The sequence below is a fragment of the Elgaria multicarinata genome, chromosome 4 (genome assembly GCF_023053635.1).
Source record: "Elgaria multicarinata webbii isolate HBS135686 ecotype San Diego chromosome 4, rElgMul1.1.pri, whole genome shotgun sequence".
NCBI lineage: Eukaryota > Metazoa > Chordata > Lepidosauria > Squamata > Anguidae > Elgaria > Elgaria multicarinata.
This window is the reverse complement of record NC_086174.1, coordinates 111,222,859-111,240,277: the sequence shown is the minus strand read 5'-3', so window position 1 is coordinate 111,240,277 and position 17,419 is coordinate 111,222,859. Positions and strand designations below refer to the sequence as shown.

At 40.4% G+C, this 17,419-nt stretch overlaps 1 protein-coding gene across 3 annotated transcripts in view; it reads left to right on the top strand.

The window, feature by feature from the left end:
- SMAP1 (small ArfGAP 1) overlaps nt 1–17,419 on the top strand; it is a 74,576-nt gene that overhangs the window by 53,116 nt on the left and 4,041 nt on the right. For all 3 annotated transcript variants that reach the window (XM_063125000.1, XM_063124999.1, XM_063125001.1), the window contains 3 exons: nt 7,546–7,676; nt 15,750–15,915; nt 16,652–16,983. In XM_063125000.1, coding sequence (XP_062981070.1) covers nt 7,546–7,676; nt 15,750–15,915; nt 16,652–16,983 — 629 coding nt within the window. The remainder of the gene's footprint in view (nt 1–7,545; nt 7,677–15,749; nt 15,916–16,651; nt 16,984–17,419) is intronic.

The window sequence follows — 17,419 nt, the reverse complement described above, 5'->3', positions numbered from 1 at the left end:
AAAGGATTCCACTTTAAAGCTGGGACTAGCTGTTACAGGAAACAGAGCTGCTCTCTCTCCCCTGCCCCCATTCCTGGAAATATATCATTCATTGCACTGTATTTCACCACCAGCAGCAGCTAGTAACGTAAGTTAGGGGTGGGAAAATTCACATCAGGATGGTGTCGTATGGCAATGCTCGTGACTATTTTTCAGGCAGGAGCCACTTTCGCTCCAGTCACCACTCCAGGGTTTATTCCCTATACAGGATTGACACTGCCTCTCTCTTTCTCACCTGCACATTCAGTTTCCCCTCCAATGGCTGTGCAGCGCATCACTGTGGTGAGCTAATCATGTTGCTCTTCGTCTCTTGTGCTTCTCTCCCACCACAGCTAATTGGCTGACTGCTCCTGCTTTCTTCTCTCCACGCTCCTCCCCCACCTTAGAGCTGATGAACAGCAGGTCTCTTGACTCCCCACCCCTAAAGCCTACCTGGTAATCTGGAGCACCGCATTCTGCCCACTGTTAAAGCAAGCATGGAGGCAAAGCTAGGGAGCCACCACTGAGTGTGAGCAGCTAGTGCAGAAAGACAGACCCAGAGAACCGCACTTGAGCTGACTGGGAGCTGCCAGTGGCATTCAGGCCTTGCACTGAAGAACACTGTCATATGGCATGTCGAACTCGTTCAGATGTAATGCTAAATTATGGTTTAGTATTGCCTGGACAAGCCTTGGCCCCATGCACTCCCCTTTCTTCTAGCACACCTGCAAAGAAGTCCAAAACTTTTGCTTCTGTGGTTTTTTTTAACCTAACCACAGTTTAGCTTTACGTCTTAACTTGCATAACTTGTGGTTAACCTTCAATATAGTTTACTGAAATAAGCTGTTATGAACCTGTAGGTTTTATTTAAGTATCAAGAACAGTTGAAGAGATGTCCTCCATGAATTTGTGTGTCTATTTTTTTTTAACATACCTCACCTAAGCGTTACTTGTTCTTGTAGTGAGCTTCAGGTTCAGCCTGGATTACTTTTCCCATACAGTCAAAGAATCGAGGAATAGTTTTTATGCTTTTGAGAACTCTTACTGGGTTGAGATTTCTCCTTTGTAAATAATCCCTGAACATGCTCCTAGTCAAGGACATGACCTTGAATGAGAAGTGCAGTTTCTAGATTTATGTGTCACCTTTCAATAAAAAAAAAATACAGAAACAAATAAAACACAAAACAGCATATCAATCAGGACAAAAAAAGTTAAATCTTCTGAAAATAAAAATGGTGCCAAAAAGATTTTTGAGTGTGCACTCGGCAAACGTACCATAAATGGAACAGAGCAATGCTCACATGGACTAGTCCCAGGCTGTAGCTAGACCTAAGGTTTATCCCAGGATCATCCCGGGTTCCTCCCTGCCTGAGTGCTAGATGCCCTGTGTGGCACTTAGATGAACAGGTTTGACCCCAGGACAATCCTGGGATAAACCTTAGGTCTAGCTATGGCCCCAGTTATCAGCCTAGCAGCTGTATTTTGAACTCACTTCAGTTTCAAAGCAATCAGTGGAATAGCAACTATACATGATCTTGTATCTATTTCAGGACTGCAACCATAGAGTAAATGTCAAAAGGGGTGTTTTGTGGTATCTTTTTTCTTCTTTACCTGACCTTGGTAGTTCTGTCCTGCATATAAACCTCTTTGCAACAGAAACTGCCACGTCTAATATATTACTGATTGAACTCATTTCTGGATACCTTTTATTGTGAGGGTGCACACATAAAAAGAGTTCGGTCAGTGTTGAGAATTGTTTAGAAATACTTCCAAATCTGTTGATTAAAAAAAGCCTTTCTTGCTGACTTCATTTTAGCTAATTAAAATGTAAACATTCTGGTAAAGATATTTAAAGCTATTAAACAAGATAGCAATTCTTCTTTAAGCCTTTGCATCTTTCTTCATACATATTAAATACCTAGATTGGTTTTAAAATTGGGATGGATCCAAACTTAACCATATTTAGAATAAACCCACTGAAATCAATGGTGCTTAGGTATGACTAGCTTGTCCGATTGATTTCAGTGGATCTACTCTGAGCCTGGATACAACCCATTGAATTTAACATTTATTGCAATATGTCAAAGGGGTTTTTTTTCTTGAAAATTTGCCTCTTGATAATATGTTAAGGCAGTACCTAGAGGGATTCTAGCTTCCCATTCCTCCCCTCTCATTCAGTTTTGACAAAACAATGCCACCATCTCTCTTAGAAGAAATGGAAGGCACTCTTGATGCCCAGAACTTGTTTTGAGTGCAAAAAATAAAATGAAACTCTACACTCTTTGCCTCCTGGAAGTTAGTTTGCTAGAAAGAAATAGAACTGTTTAGGAATGGGTTAAGTAGGTACTCTGCTATATTGTAATGACTGCATAATAATTCCTTGCATGTCCTGATTATCATCTGCCTCTTTACCTTTGGCTATGGCAACTCTAAAGTATTAAGCATTCTGAGGAAAAAGAAATTTGTTTCCATTAGGGATACCACCTAGGAATACAAGGCAATAGAATATTCTGCACTATAAAATAAGAATTGAGAAACCAAAATGGAACTGACTGAACATCTGAGATTTGCAATATAAGAGTGGAGACCTGGTTTGTACCTTAAACATCACTGTTATTTACAATTACAGCTGATAGCCTGTGGTCATTTGTCCTGCCTTTGTTCACTGAGAAACTAAGCTTTATGCAACAAAGACCCCTCGGCAGATTTTATGAACACCCTAAAGCTTTAATGTCCTCCGAGGGAAGATGGAGAAGGTAGCTTGTTAGCACTTTATCAAGAAGAATCACCGCTATTGTGGGGGGTTTGCTTGAAATGTCAAAAACTCAAGTGTTAGAAAATTGTTATGGTTTGGACAACTGTGATGCATTTATCCCCCCTCCCTTCCTGAATTCTATTTTATAGGGAGGTGTTAATCTTTTTTGTATTAACAAGTATATAAATTGTGGCACATTTACAGTTGCTATGGGAACCACAACTCTGATTACCTGACTTCAGTGTAGAATCTCTAGTGTACTGTTGCAATAGTGCTTTTGCATTTACTTTCATAACAAGAGAAAAATGAAGTTAGCAAAAGCATGAACAAATGCCCCTGTGTCCCTTAGATTGTACTATGCATTTGCCACTGAAGGACTTATTATTCATAGAGGAAGTATCTCATAAAGGCTTTATTCTGTACATGTTAGAATTCTTGAATCAAATTATGATCATAGCCCAATTCAGGCATTCTCTAAGTGGTTTAAATGTGTGAGGAGAGGATGACTTTCTGAAGAGGACAGCCTCCTGTATCGGTGGAGGCTCTACACATGATTGAGAACACTGATTTTTCCATTAGCTCTAGCCAGCATGACCTAAATTAAAGGATGATATAAGAGTTGTAGTCTCAAACATCTGGAGAGCACAAGGTTGGGAAAGCCTGGGCCATGGCATCTTCTGGACCGCTTAGCTGACATAGGGTTTATGGATGCTGTTTTATAGAGGTTCTGTTCCTTCTTAAAGGGTTGGTCTCAGATTGTAGTGCTCGAGGACTTCTGCTTATCATTTTGGCTTTTGGCCTGTGGTGTCTTGCAAGGTCCCCTCTTGTCCCCTATCCTGTTTGACATGTACAAGAAAATGCTGGGGAGGTTGTCTAGAGATTTGCGGTTTGTCATCAATATCTCCCCCCCCCAAAAAAAAAATCTGATTCCAGGGAAGCTGTGGATATCCTGAATCAGTGGGATGCAGTAATGGGCTGGATGAGGTTTTAACAAATTGAAGCTTAATCCAGACAAGACAGAAGTGCTCCTGGTGGTGAAGATGACTTTTCAGGGGACAGGACTTCAGTCTATTCTGGATAAGGGGTAGCACTCTTGTGGAAAGGTCAGGTTCTTAGTTTGGGATTCTCTTAGGTCTAGCTTTGCTTCTAAATGCCCAGATAGTGGCTGTGACCAGGGGAACCTTTACCCAGTTTAGGCTGGTGCACCAGAATAGTGGGTATGGCCTGAAGCTCTTAAGAGGCCTTCATTGTTGTTATTTACCTTTTTCTCGATTAGCCCCTCCCCTCCCTCCCCTTCTTCCTTCCAATTCCCAACCTATTTATCCAGGAATGGAAGGAGGGAATCCAAAGGGACAAGAAGAAGGAGCAACTTCAGTGGAACCAGAGCTCCTTTCTTACCTCTCTTGCAGAGCCAGCCAGACACCAGTGGTAGCCCACTGCCAGGTTCTTATCTGCTGCTGAAAACACAGGAATACCAAATAGGCAAGGGAAAGCCTCAGTGCCACAACACACAGTACCCTGGACTCAACCGTGGCAAGACAGCAAACAGTTGCAGTGCTGCCGAGGGACTCAGCAGCAGAACAAGGAAACAGATGCCACTTGCTTTCCATCCCAACTGCTTTCCCTTTTAGATAAAACAGAGAGGAGGCAAGGAGATCATGGACCTGCAAACACCACAACCACGGAGCAGACAGACCATAGTGGCAAGTGGGAAGGCCAGGACAGGTCTCCTGGGAAGAGCATAGACTTGTTGGAAGTGTACTTTCATATTCTTAACAGAAAGCAATACAGGAGATACTTCAGGCTCTGTGAAGACAGCTAGCATTTTCAGGGCAAGGTTTTGCCTATTAGATTTAGTTTAGCATCACCGGTGTTTACAAAGACCTTAATAAAGCTGGTGTAACACCTATGATTTAGGAGAGTCGATCTCAGTCCCTACTGGAAGGACATCCTGATCAGGGCAGCCTTAAAGCAGAAGTGTATTGGAATGTCCTATACACGTGTATTGGATTTGCACGTAGGAGTTAAAGGGAACCTTCAAAATCAGTGGTGATTTCACTTAGAAGCTCTCTTGTACACCAATTTAGAGGAGGACAATAGGTACCTTGAAAACATTTTAAAATGTGCTGCTGGTTTGCTTATTCTGAGGGAAACAAGAAATAAATCAGCAAGAGTTCCCAATCCTTTTGTCTCTTGGGAAAGAAAGACTTTCTAGGGCTGAAAACTACAAAACATCCCACCCCCAAAACTAGAGAGGCTGAATTCCCCATCTATAAAATTGAAGCCCACTATTGAGACTCAGCCTTTGCAGTTGTGGAGCTGTAGGAGAATGGATTTTCTGTCTCTGGGAAGTAAGCCAGCTGAAGCCTTTCCCGCACCACTCACTCCACTCTGGTTACAGTGATAGGCTTGTGATCCTGTAAGCTGATCAGCTCCTTATTGCTGACCTACTCCCTTCACCTGCTGGGGCAAGCTGTTTTCAGGAGACCAAGTTGCTCAGGTCACTCTTTGAGTGTATGAGAAGTCAAGAGATCTGCAGAGGGCTCTTTCTTTACCCCCTTTCATTGTGCTTCGACGCTCCTTGAGGACATGAATGTACATGTTAGAAAGCAAACTTCTGACAAGGTATTAGGGGAGATCTTCACAATTACCTTTAGTTCCTAAATAATGGTAAAGAATGCAAATAATTCTCGACCTTGAGATCTTCAGTTTTCAGATGAGTGAATGGAGATTCAAGACAGAGGTTTATGTAGCCTCTTGCAAAGAAAACACTAATTGGAAGAAATTAATATATCAATAGCTTGTATTTTCTCAGAATGTATTAGCAGACAGAGGTAAAATCCGTAATTTTTTAAACTTATTTTTATTATAAAATTTCTACAAAAGAAGAAAAAAGAGAGAACATATATGGTTACATATATTTGAACATATCAATTTCAATGCAAACGTAAGATCTATACATAAATTTCAACAGAAGCAGGCCAAATATCCAGATAAGTAGCCATTCACAGGTGGCATCTATATCCTACCTTTCAAATGTTGAAAGCGTTGTATGGTCTTCAATCCATTGCATTATAGGAGGTGAACGTTTAACCTTCCAGTGTTTTGTTGTCAGAAGGGCACAGAGAATCCATTTACGCTGACCAGGCATTAACTTCCAGGAAGCAGGTAGATAATTTAAAAGAGCATGTAACTCAGTAAATATTAAGGAGTGTTCTTTTCACTTAGGAGAGGTACCAGACAGGGGTATCCACTTTCTCTTTTGTTATTTGATTTATGTTTGGAATTTCTGGCCTGTGCTATTAGAAAGAATATTCATGACTCATTAAATTGATTAATGAGATCACTCAGGATTTAGATAGATGGGCATCTTTAGAGCTGAGTTCGTGGGGCAATGTAAATATACTCAAGATGATATACTGTTTGTTATATCTTATCTATACCTGGCAAACATTTTCAAAAAATAAATTCTTTATTCTGTAAATTTTTGAGAGTTTCCTGTCTGCTACAGTTATCTTTGAAAAGGATGCAACTTCCAATTAAAGAAGGTGGGTTTAGTTTTCCAGATCTAGTGTTATATCATCAGGCTTATTTGTTGACTTGTACTAAATTTTGTTCTTTTCCATTTAAATCAGATTTTCAACCTTGGTCAGTAGTGGAATCTTCTTGTCTGGGCTCTCTCTCTAAAAAGATAGTATTAAGTTCCAGGCATATTGGAATGGATAGGGTTCATCCCACAGTTACGGCTGTTAGAGATGTGTGGTGTATAATATCCCATCAATTACATTTTGATCCATTTTTAATGCTATAAATTAACACTATGAAGAAACACAGATTTAAACATTGGTAAGAAGTTGTTTTTGTGATGGACATGGACTCATAAGGCAATGTTTACCTTGGATCAGTCGGTGGGTGCTGATGATGACTTTTTGTTGTTCTCTGTTTTGGAGCTAAATTTCATTTGCCGGCTATGGCTGAACAGAAATACATGCAGTTGCAACATTCGTTAGTGTCTAAGTTTGGGCCTGCTGTTTTTACAGCTTCAGCTATTGGAAGCACTTATCTAGGCCAATCAGGGAAATAACCCTACAATCCATGTCTATAAATACTGGTTATTAGTGAATAAATATGAAATATTAAGCAGGGTCTTAAGCAGAACCGCAATAGGGAATTGGATTGTCCCATTTTTGCCTAATCAATGGATTGCCATCTTGGCATTTGTATCTGATGCACCTAAGGATCTCAGGTTGCATCTTATTCAGCAAAAACTTTTCTTTTGTGTCTATTGGATGCTGCAACGTCTCTTTAATAAGGGTTTGTGTAAGTTGGCTAATTGTTGGAGGTGTAACACAGCTGATGCTACTTTTAAACATATGTTTTGGCAATGCCAAGTAGTTCACTCTTTTTGGGAGGAGGTCATTATACGGATGCATTTTGTATTGTAAAACCTGTAATGCTGGTAACTGTTTGACAAGGCAGTAGAAGTCCTGTAAAAATGTATAATTTTGCTAAACCAGCATATATGCCATTAGGCTGTGTTTAATACATTCAAATCTTCCTAATTATATTGGCACGCTGGAGCTTTTAAATTACAGGGAGCTGGCAGAATACTCGACGAGTCTGGATGCTGCTCTAGTATTCAAATAGTTCAAAATTTCTGCCAACACAGAATGCCTTTAAGCACTGGCAGTGCAATTGGCTTGGTATGTACATACTTTGTAATTATCAAAATCAGGTTTAACATTTTTCATTCTAAAACACTGTAATTTTAGATGGTCCTGCTGATTCCTCTATTACAAATGGAAGCACTGTTACTTCTGCTGCAGTACTAAATGATGACCTGGATATATTTGGACCAATGATCTCTAATCCTTTGCCAGCAACTTCTATACCTCCTTCCCAGGTAAGCAGCAGAAATGTGAATTTAGCATTCTATCTTTTTTGAAATGTATTGATTCAGAGATTGAAATGTTTACTTTAGAAATGAAAAGCATGCCTAGTAGTATAAGGATAAAATATCTCAGCTGTCCAATCACCTTTTGCTGGAGCGGTTGGCAGGCAATCAAAGTTGTATTGGTTATGTAATAAACCTATGTAGTTACAGCAGGATGTTGCTGTGTCTAGTATTAGCATAAATGAAGACTGTAATGCTTGTAGCAATTCAGGGACATGCGTACCCCTACGGCATTGGAGGATCAACTTCAGTAGTTTGTTGTAAAGAGAGTTCAGGAATGTTTGCCCTTGACCACTTATTTCATTCTAACTATTCCAAAAGTTGCATTTGCCAATGAAGTTCAATGGAATGTATAATTAGAAAGTAAATGTACAGAGTAAAGAAGTTATTCAAATCTGAAACAATGGAAGAAGAATTTGAGACTACCTATACAAGCATCCCCTTGGCTGTACACAAACATTTCATATCAATTAATCAATCAATCTTTATTTACAGTCAACAGACCACTATTACAACATATAAGTACACAGACGTAATAAAAATACATGATGGTAAAGAAGAAGGGATACAAAATCTGTAGAAGTACTAATCAATAGGTTTAAAATAATGATCAGACATCCATGAGTGGTCTAATGAGAATAGCTAGATTCAAAAATTTGGTCACTTGTTCAGTAATGGGCTTATTGGTACCATGAAGTAAAATAATCATAAGAGACTCAGGAGAGTGACTGGGGAAATGCTGTATAGTAGGGCATATTAGGTCTTTCTTGGTCTCTTGATAGTAACTGCTATCTCTCGTTTGGATTACTGCAATGCGTTATACGTGGGGCTGCCTTTGAAAACGGTCCGGAAACTTCAACTGGTGCAAAACAGGGCAGCAAGGTTATTAACAGGGACTGGCCGGCGAGATCACATTACGCCAGTCCTTTTACAACTTCACTGGCTGCCAGTCCAGGTCCGGGCCCAATTCAAAGTGCTGGTATTAACATTTAAAGCCCTAAACGGTTTGGGGCCAGGTTATCTGAAGGAACGCCTCCTCCCATATGTACCTACCCGGACCTTAAGATCATCTACAGGGGGCCTTCTCCATGAGCCCCTGCCAAAGGAAGTGAGGCAGGTGGCTACTAGGAGGAGGGCTTTCTCCGCTGTGGCACCCCGGTTGTGGAACGAGCTCCCCAGAGAGGTCCGCTTGGCGCCTACACTGTACTGCTTTCGTCGCCAGCTGAAGACCTTTTTATTCACTCAGTATTTTAACACTTAATTTTAACTTAAATTTAAATTTTACTGTTTTAACTCTGTATTTTAATCCTATATCAACTTTGCTGTGTGGTTTTATCCTGGTTGCGCTTTTTATACTGTATTTCGTAATTGTGTTTTAAACTGTTGGGTGTTTTACTGTGGTTTTAATTTTTGTGAACCGCCCAGAGAGCTTCGGCTATTGGGCGGTATAGAAATGTAATAAATAAATAAATAATAAATAAATAAATAAACTGCAGTAAAATAGTACATGCAAAATGGACTCCACCTCGATGTCATCACAGGGGCAGCATCTAATATTCTTTGGAATTTTCTTGAATCTGCCTTCTAATAGCTTGGAGGGGAGAACATTGAACCTTGCTAAGGAGAATGCCTTCCTATATTTAGGGTTAGTTAGCCATCCCATTTCATATTTTATCACTCTTCAGTGGCTGGACTGGGGAATGTGCTATGAATCTGGGATATCAATTTTGGTTGTGTATAATTTTTCTACAAACATCAGAAAACTAAGCATATTTGAACTCTGTACGTAGTATAATGTTTAGTTTAGATAGGTCTGTTTATGGCTATTTATCCATTACAGACCTAGCAACCGTCATGTTTAGAGATACTGTGGTTTTGATACTGTGGGACAAACCTTGTTGATATAATCAACTTGCCATGCTTATTAAATTCCCCGAGAAGGAATTCAGCAGGCCATTGGCTGAGGCAAAATGCTGAGGTAGGCCGACCAGAAGCTTGTTGTCAACATAAAGGTACAGTATATAATCCCAGAGTGCAGAACACTGAATAATGTGCTCAAGTTACATGAAGCCAGATTCCGGCTGGACATCAGGAAAAACTTCCTGATTGTTAGAACAGTACGACAATGTAACCAGTTACCTAGGGAGGTCGTGGGCTCTCCCACACTAGAGGCATTCAAGAGGCAGCTGGACAACCACCTGTCAGGGATGCTTTAAGGTGGATTCCTGCATTGAGCAGGGGGTTGGACTCGATGGCCTTGTAGGCCCATCCAACTCTACTATTTTATGATTCTAATCCATGAAGACCTGGGGGCATCTCTCTTAGGGTATTTTTTCAGGGGATTGCAAACTAGTAGTAGCCAAACAGAAGCGCTCTTATCAGAATTAGTGAGGTGACCTAGTCCGACACATTTTGGTGATAGAAAAGCATACCTGTTAGTTAAAAGCAGGGGTGCAGAACTCTTATTACCCTTCTGGCTGAATTCAATTTTGGAGAAGCTCTTGCTGGCAGGGGCATATTTTAGTGGTGAGTGGAGCCAAAACAACAAAAATACCAGCGTATGTTTTAGCTTGAACCTCTTACTGCTGGCAACTAAGCCTTAGGAGAGGCATTTTCAACTTTTTAGGATGGTAAAAAAAATCCTGCACAGAAGCTGGGAAACCACCGAACAGTTGGTTGTTAGGGAAAAGGGAGGCAGGAAGGGGCCTTGTGCCCCTTTTAGGGAATCCTGGAGATTTAGGTTTGGCCCCCAAGAAGCTTGTGTTTCTGTAGCCTTGGTTTAAAAGTGCGCAGAGGCCAAGCTGGTAAACAAAATTATATGCCAAAAATTATGCATGGTGTGGAGAAAGTGGATAGGGAGACATTTTTCTCCCTCTCATTAGTACTACAACTGGGGGGGGGGTGTCATTCCTTGAAGCTTAACAGTGCAAAATTCAGGATGGGTAAAAGGAAGTGCTTGCTCACACAGCACATAAACTATGGAATTTGCTACCATAAGGGGATTAGACAAATTCACGCAGGAGAAGGCTGTCATTGGCTACTAGTCATGGTGGCTATAAACGACCTCCAGTATCAGAGGCAGTATGCCTAGATATGCCAATAGATGGGGAACATGAGTAGGAGGGTGCTATTGCACTCACATCCTACTTAGGGGTTTCTCACAGGCAGTTGGTTGGCTGTGTGAACAAAATACTGGACTAGATTGATTCTTGGTCTAACAGCCTGGCTCTACTAATGTTCTTAGTCCAGCTGATTGCTTAATAGTTTTGTTGAGTTTCCTTGAATAGAGGTTTTCACTATGGTCTGTACAAGGCCCAGGAAATATTCTTTGAAGCACATTTATTGAGGTGTTATGACCACTTTGACATGTTTTAAATCTGTATTTGTATTGTTTGAGTATTTGCTTTTATCTGGAATGGATAAATATTGGTAGGAGTTATGCCCCCATTTTGTTAACTTATTTGATTAAGAATATAGATTTTTGCTTTAATAATCCTTTTATTTACCTGCAGTATTAACAGTATTGTGACATTTTCCTATTTTTTTTATGCTGTTCCTTGAAAAAGATTAGGCTCAGAGAAAAGCGTAATTCCTTTTCCATTATCTTCACTTGCTCTCTCCCTCTTCTTTCCTTGCTTTTTCTTAGGCTGTGTATGTGTGTTCGAGAGATGTTTTCTGCTGCCATCTGCCATTCTTCTTTTTAAAAGCTTTCCTGAAACATTTGTGTGTTGTGTGGGAATGGACAAAAAAAAACCCACCCAAAAATGTGAAAAGAAAGGAAATTTCCATCAACTTTTAACAATTGTCCATGTTTAGAATGGAGCAATGCGTTACCATTTCATGTTCTCATCTCCCTTTCTGTTCTCCCTACCCTTCTTCTTTTTGATGCACAAATTGTAAGCCTTCGGGCAGGGATTTCTCTTTTTTTAATTCGCTATGCAGTGCTTTGCTTATTTTAAATACTCCAGCAATAATACCCTTTAAACTTTTGGCTAGTGAAGAAAACTTGAATAATTTATCCAATATTAATATCCAGTGATGACTTGCATGTGTGAAACAGCTGTCACAGATGAGAACTCAGAGAGAGCACTTTCATATGACTTGTGTCACTGCTCAAACCATAATCTTCAGAAGGGGAAGTTGAGTTATAAGTGGTAAGAGTTTGGATATTAGCAGCAGTTCTGCTATAGCACCATACTAGTCCTACTCATCTGTCGGAATAGCCCTGTCCCCTACCAGTGAAACTGGATGAGATTAGCTCTTTCTAGAGACAGGTTTTGAGGTTTTGCAGTGCTTCAGCAGTGATGAGGGGGACTGTACACCTTCCAAAGATGGTGGGGACACAAGAAACAGTACTTTTGAGTAACCAGGCATTCAAAATGGCACAGGTAAGCTTGCACAGGCACCAGCAACTGGCAGTAGGCAATTGATTCAGGCACAGTCACTTCCCATACTAAAGGATTGTAAGAGTTGCAGTTGTTGTGAGAGAGAAAAAGGTCTCTACTAGCTAATTCAGTTATGCTTTATAAATAAAACTGAAACGATTACCCTGCAGTGGGGTTGTTTGCAGTGGTATTTGCCTGGTCCAGTCAAAGTCACACAATAATGCTGAGGAAACCTCAATATTTGAAAAGGTCCATCAAGTGGTGTGTACATGCATGTGAGGTAACTTGGTATCTTTGTAAGCCAATTTGGGAGCCTTTTTCAGCTTAAGAGAGGGGTAAATAAATAATAAATATTTGCTGTTACGATATAGGAGTGGGCTTCATCTAATGAATAGATGAGAGGAAATCCAAACTCCTCCACAAATGTTCAGGGCAACATTCTTATGTGGACACAGTAGCATTCCCATAGAGTGTAAATCACATGTCTCTGTCTCCTCCATTAGTATGTCTGCACACAGGCATCAGAACATTGCAGGGAATGGTGGTACACATCCTCATATCTCAGCTTAGCCAGTCCCTCCACTCAGTCAAAGAAAATGAGCTTACAGATAGTGTTCCTTGACCATGTGGATGTGAATATGGGAAGGTGTGCACAGATGTCCCATTTCCCATAACACCCTGGTACACTGAGTTCCTGCATGTGCTGGACACAAACATTGGCTGACGAAGAGGTTTTATACCTTAATTTTCACTCTGCTCTTAATCTGCTGTTTTAACCCTATAACATATAGAATTTATTATGAATATATGCAAAGAGTTTTAATGCCACCTATATTTTGAACTAATGTATATATGGAAAGAAACAGAACTTTTGTGCAGCAGAGTTCAGAGAATGTTCATGGAGTGTGTTCAGAGGAGGGCAACGAGGGTGATCAGGGGTCTGGAAACAAAGCCCTCTGAGGAGAGACTGAAAGAACTGGGCATGTTTACTCTGTAAAAGAGAAGGCATGATAGCACTCTTCAAGGGAGACATGATAGCACTCTTCAAATACTTGAAAGGTTGTCAATCCTCCCAGAGTGCAGGGCATGGAATAATGGGCTCAAGTTACAGGAAGCCAGATTCCAGCTGGACATCAGGAAAAACTTCCTGACTGTTGGAGCAGTACAACAATGGAACCAATTGCCCAGGGAGGTCATGGGCTCTCCCACACTAGAGGCATTTAAGAGGCAGTTGGACAGCCATCTGTCAGGTATGCTTTAAGGTGGATTCCTGCAATGAGCAGGAGGTTGGACACGATGGCCTTACAGGCCCCTTCCAACTCTACTTTTCAATGATACAGATACTCACCTTAGTGATTATAGGACTTTAAAGTTTTTATCCGGCCCTTCCTTTAGGAACTTAGGATGATAGAGTAGATCCCACTCACCTTGTTCTCACAGCAATCCCCATTAGCCTTAGGGGATAGTGACGTGCTAAAGTCACCTAATGAACTATATGGCTAAATGGGGATTTGAACTTATATCTTTGGCCCTACTTTAACAAATTAGCCATAATTCTGGTTTTGCTTGTTTTTATTTCCAAAGTTACCATTTTTGTAGGTATATTATTTTGTTTTCCTTCATATTCTTTTCATTTCATTAAAAATGTAACAATCTGACTTCTAAGCCCCCTGACAAATGCCTGTGGTATTGTGTGTGGGACAATATGAAATTGATTCCTGTGCAGTTCTTTTCTAAACACATTTCAAACCTCCAGAATTCAAACACAAAATCCAAGCTTTGCAAAACACTTAAGATCATTTTCATAAATCTTGTTCTTAATCATAAATTTGAGAATTAATCTAGCAGTTTATAGTTGTATTTTATGTATATAATCCTGTACCCAGTTCACTTAATCATGCCTTACATTAGTTGAAAGCCATAGATCCAGGACAGTAGTTCTGTTCAGTATTCCTTGTCTTAAGAAATGCTTTCTTCCAATCATGTGTTTCATTAGTATATTTGAGAAAATAGTATAAACTAGCTAAAAATGAGTTTTAGGTGATACGTTTTCTCCTGAAAAAAGGTTTGCACTATAATACAGACTCCAAAGAGTACTTGCAAAGTTACATGGAGGTGAGTAATGAATAAAAGAAAATAAAGCCACAAAGAATCCGGTGCTAGTATAGAGAAGATGAAGAGTTGTCCAGAGACCACCTTTGTGCATTTTATTTTTACACTTTTAATCTAAAAGAATAACATACACGCAGATAATGACATTTTGCAATAGTGTATGTGTTTGGTAAATTTTGCAAATTGTAAAAATAAGCTGGTAGATCTATGACAATCCTGCATTCAATACACGTTCAGTAGTGATAATAGAAAAGGTATTTTTATAAAAGACATTGGCCTTGTGTACACCAGCCGTTTATTCCAGAATAGTATTGAGGTCGTCCCTACTACGCCACATGACATTCACCTACTCCCGCGGTGATCTAGGGACGACCCGTTACTCAGGAATATCGCTGACTGCTTTTGTCAGTTTTTCCAGCTCTTTCACCACAATCCCAAAGTCTGCGGCTGGTGTGCCCTCCCCCTCCTGAAGCTGTTGCTGTTCAGCGTGAGCCTATCCGCTGTAAGGGGTGGGTCCAGTGGTTTTGGACATGTGCGGGGGTGGGTGCCTGCCATTTTTGGCACAGGTTTTGATTGGTTATCAGCGTCTTTTGGCGCTAACCGTGTATATATATTTTTAACACATATCGATGCCAGGAGTGCATGTTCAACACAGTATTTATCCCTCCCGCATTTCTGTGTATTTGCACTGGTGCGTATCTCAGAGGAGTTATTAAAAACAAAAAATTCCATGCCCCATACCCATCTGTCCAGTCCCGTCCACTTCTGCCAATGCACGTTTGGAAGCGCCGTCACGGGGCACACCTCCTTCCACAATGGCTCTCCTTTACTTGCAGGAAACTTCCATTGCATGTGCCCTGTGAATGATGATCGCAGAAGGGGGAAACCTAGTAATTATCCCTGCTCCGTTAGTGTAGATTAGGCCACTGTATTCCAGTATTGTGAGAGAGTGTAGGCTTAGTTCCTGACTAAAGCCAGCTCCAGTTTATGTGGCAAAAGTATTTGTTGTGTTCCTACAGTGTTGTCACATCAATGTACAGCAAACATGTAAAATAGGGAACACCCACAAGTGTGTACTAGCAACTTTAAGCACCTGCGTATGCACATCTAGTCGCCCTTGCCCAATCAACTTTTCTAGATGCATGTATGCACAAGTGGAAGAAATGAATCTTACATATTTGTTGCAGGGTAACAATACACTTGCTACATAAAATGTGGAGCTGCTCTAATTGTGTTTTCCATTACATAAACTTCTGGATTATTGTTCGTAATATATATCATTATGATTTATGCCAAAGAAACATATGTAACTAGTATTGTGTTCTATTTATGTCAGCACTGAAGTTCTTGGTGTGTATTTTTTATAATAGTACTTCCAAATGTTTGTGATACTAGTAATTCTCAAGTTTGGTACTTAGCTTATATCTAAAATGAGTTTTATTTGGTTTGAAAACATTTATCATGTCAGTTAATTTCTCCAGTGGCAACTTTTTTTCAGTAGTCTCCTTCGATTTTTATTTCCAAGAGTGCTTCCACGAACCCTGTAGGTTCCACCTTATCTGCTGCATCTGGAGATCTTGATCTGTTCATTGAACAAACTAAATCAGAAGAATCAGCAAAGAAACAACTCTCCAAAGACTCCATCTTGTCACTGTATGGCACAGGGACTATGCCACCGCAAAATGCTCCAGGTAATTGGTTTTCAAACTGTGCTAATAATCCCCACCCCCCAGCTGGGCATGTGTGTTTGTGTAAAGCTGGATTTATTTCCCTTGTTTTACATTAAAAAAAAAACTATAATCAAGCAACATGTCTAAAGAAAAAAATATTCAGGATTGAGAATTGTTTTTTGAGGGAGGAAGGTGGAGGAGGGAGGAGGTCCTGAGCAAGCTAGTGAAAGGAGGGATCTTGATCTCCTTGGTGGCATTCCCCTCTTTTTGCTGCTGCTTTTCTTTTGGTTACTACTTAATTGAAACATCATGCCTAGTGGAAATTGTAACCTCTGATTTGGAAGACCTTCTACTTGTTGTGAATTCTCATTGTTGTAGGAGAAGAACACTGCACATGCTTGAAACCACGTGCTTGCTTCCTAACCACTTTGACAGCTGCAAGTTACCAGGCCTAATTTTTAGGCACCAATAATTGCTAAAGTGCATAGATTTTGTACCCCTGGTTTTGTTATAAATCCATCCACCTTTAATTTGTAACAATTGTGGGCTTGTCACTATTGGGATTCCTTATTGAGCCTCCAGTAGATCTTAAAAATAAATAAGTTATGCAGCCACTTTTCTTGGTCCCCTGTGCCCGTTTTCATAGATTGAAATTTTTGTCAGCTACAACTGAAATTTGGGGAGAAGTCTTTTGTTTAGAATGTAAGCCTTCACTGATATAACACTCCTCCTTTTCCTCCCCTTTTGTCGAATGCAGGTGTATTCATGGGACCACAGCCTTTGCCCTTTCCCACACAACCAGCAGGCCATTTTCAAGGTTTTCCAGCCATGGGAGTGCCTGTGCCTGTACCTGCAGCCCCTGCAATGATGGGAAACATGATGGGACAATCGCTGCCTGTCATAGGACAGAATGCAGGCATGATGGTGGGCATGGGAATGCCTAATGGCTTTTCTGTCACGACACAAACTGCTGGTTTAGGACTTCCTCAAAATGTTGGTGGACCCCAAGGAACAATGGTGGGACAAATAGCCCCACCACAGAAATATGGCATTCAGCAGAATCAACAAACTCAGTGGAATCTTTCTCAGGTGGGAATATACTTTTTTCTTCATGTTAGAGTGGGGAAGGTGGTTATAGAAAAGGAGAATTTTATGATTAAAACCCTCTGACAAGGAGTGAAGTTACATCAGTAGGACTTTATGTTCTGCCATATTGCATTCACTTTGGACATTGCTTCTCCATATTAGAACAATAGTATACTAGTTACTCCACCAGCTTTAATTTTCATAACTATGTTAGGGAATTTCAAGTTAAAGTGAATAACCCTTATGTCTATGGCCTAAACTACAGGTTAAGAACTTCTCTGTGTGTAAATATTACCGTTTAATATTACCATTTATTAGGTGGAGGAGAAGGTACAAGCAAAACTGATAAACCTTTAAGGGCAGAGGTGGGGAATCTGATTCTCCAGTGCTGGACTACAATTCCCATCAGCCCTGACTATTGACCATGCTGGCTGGGACC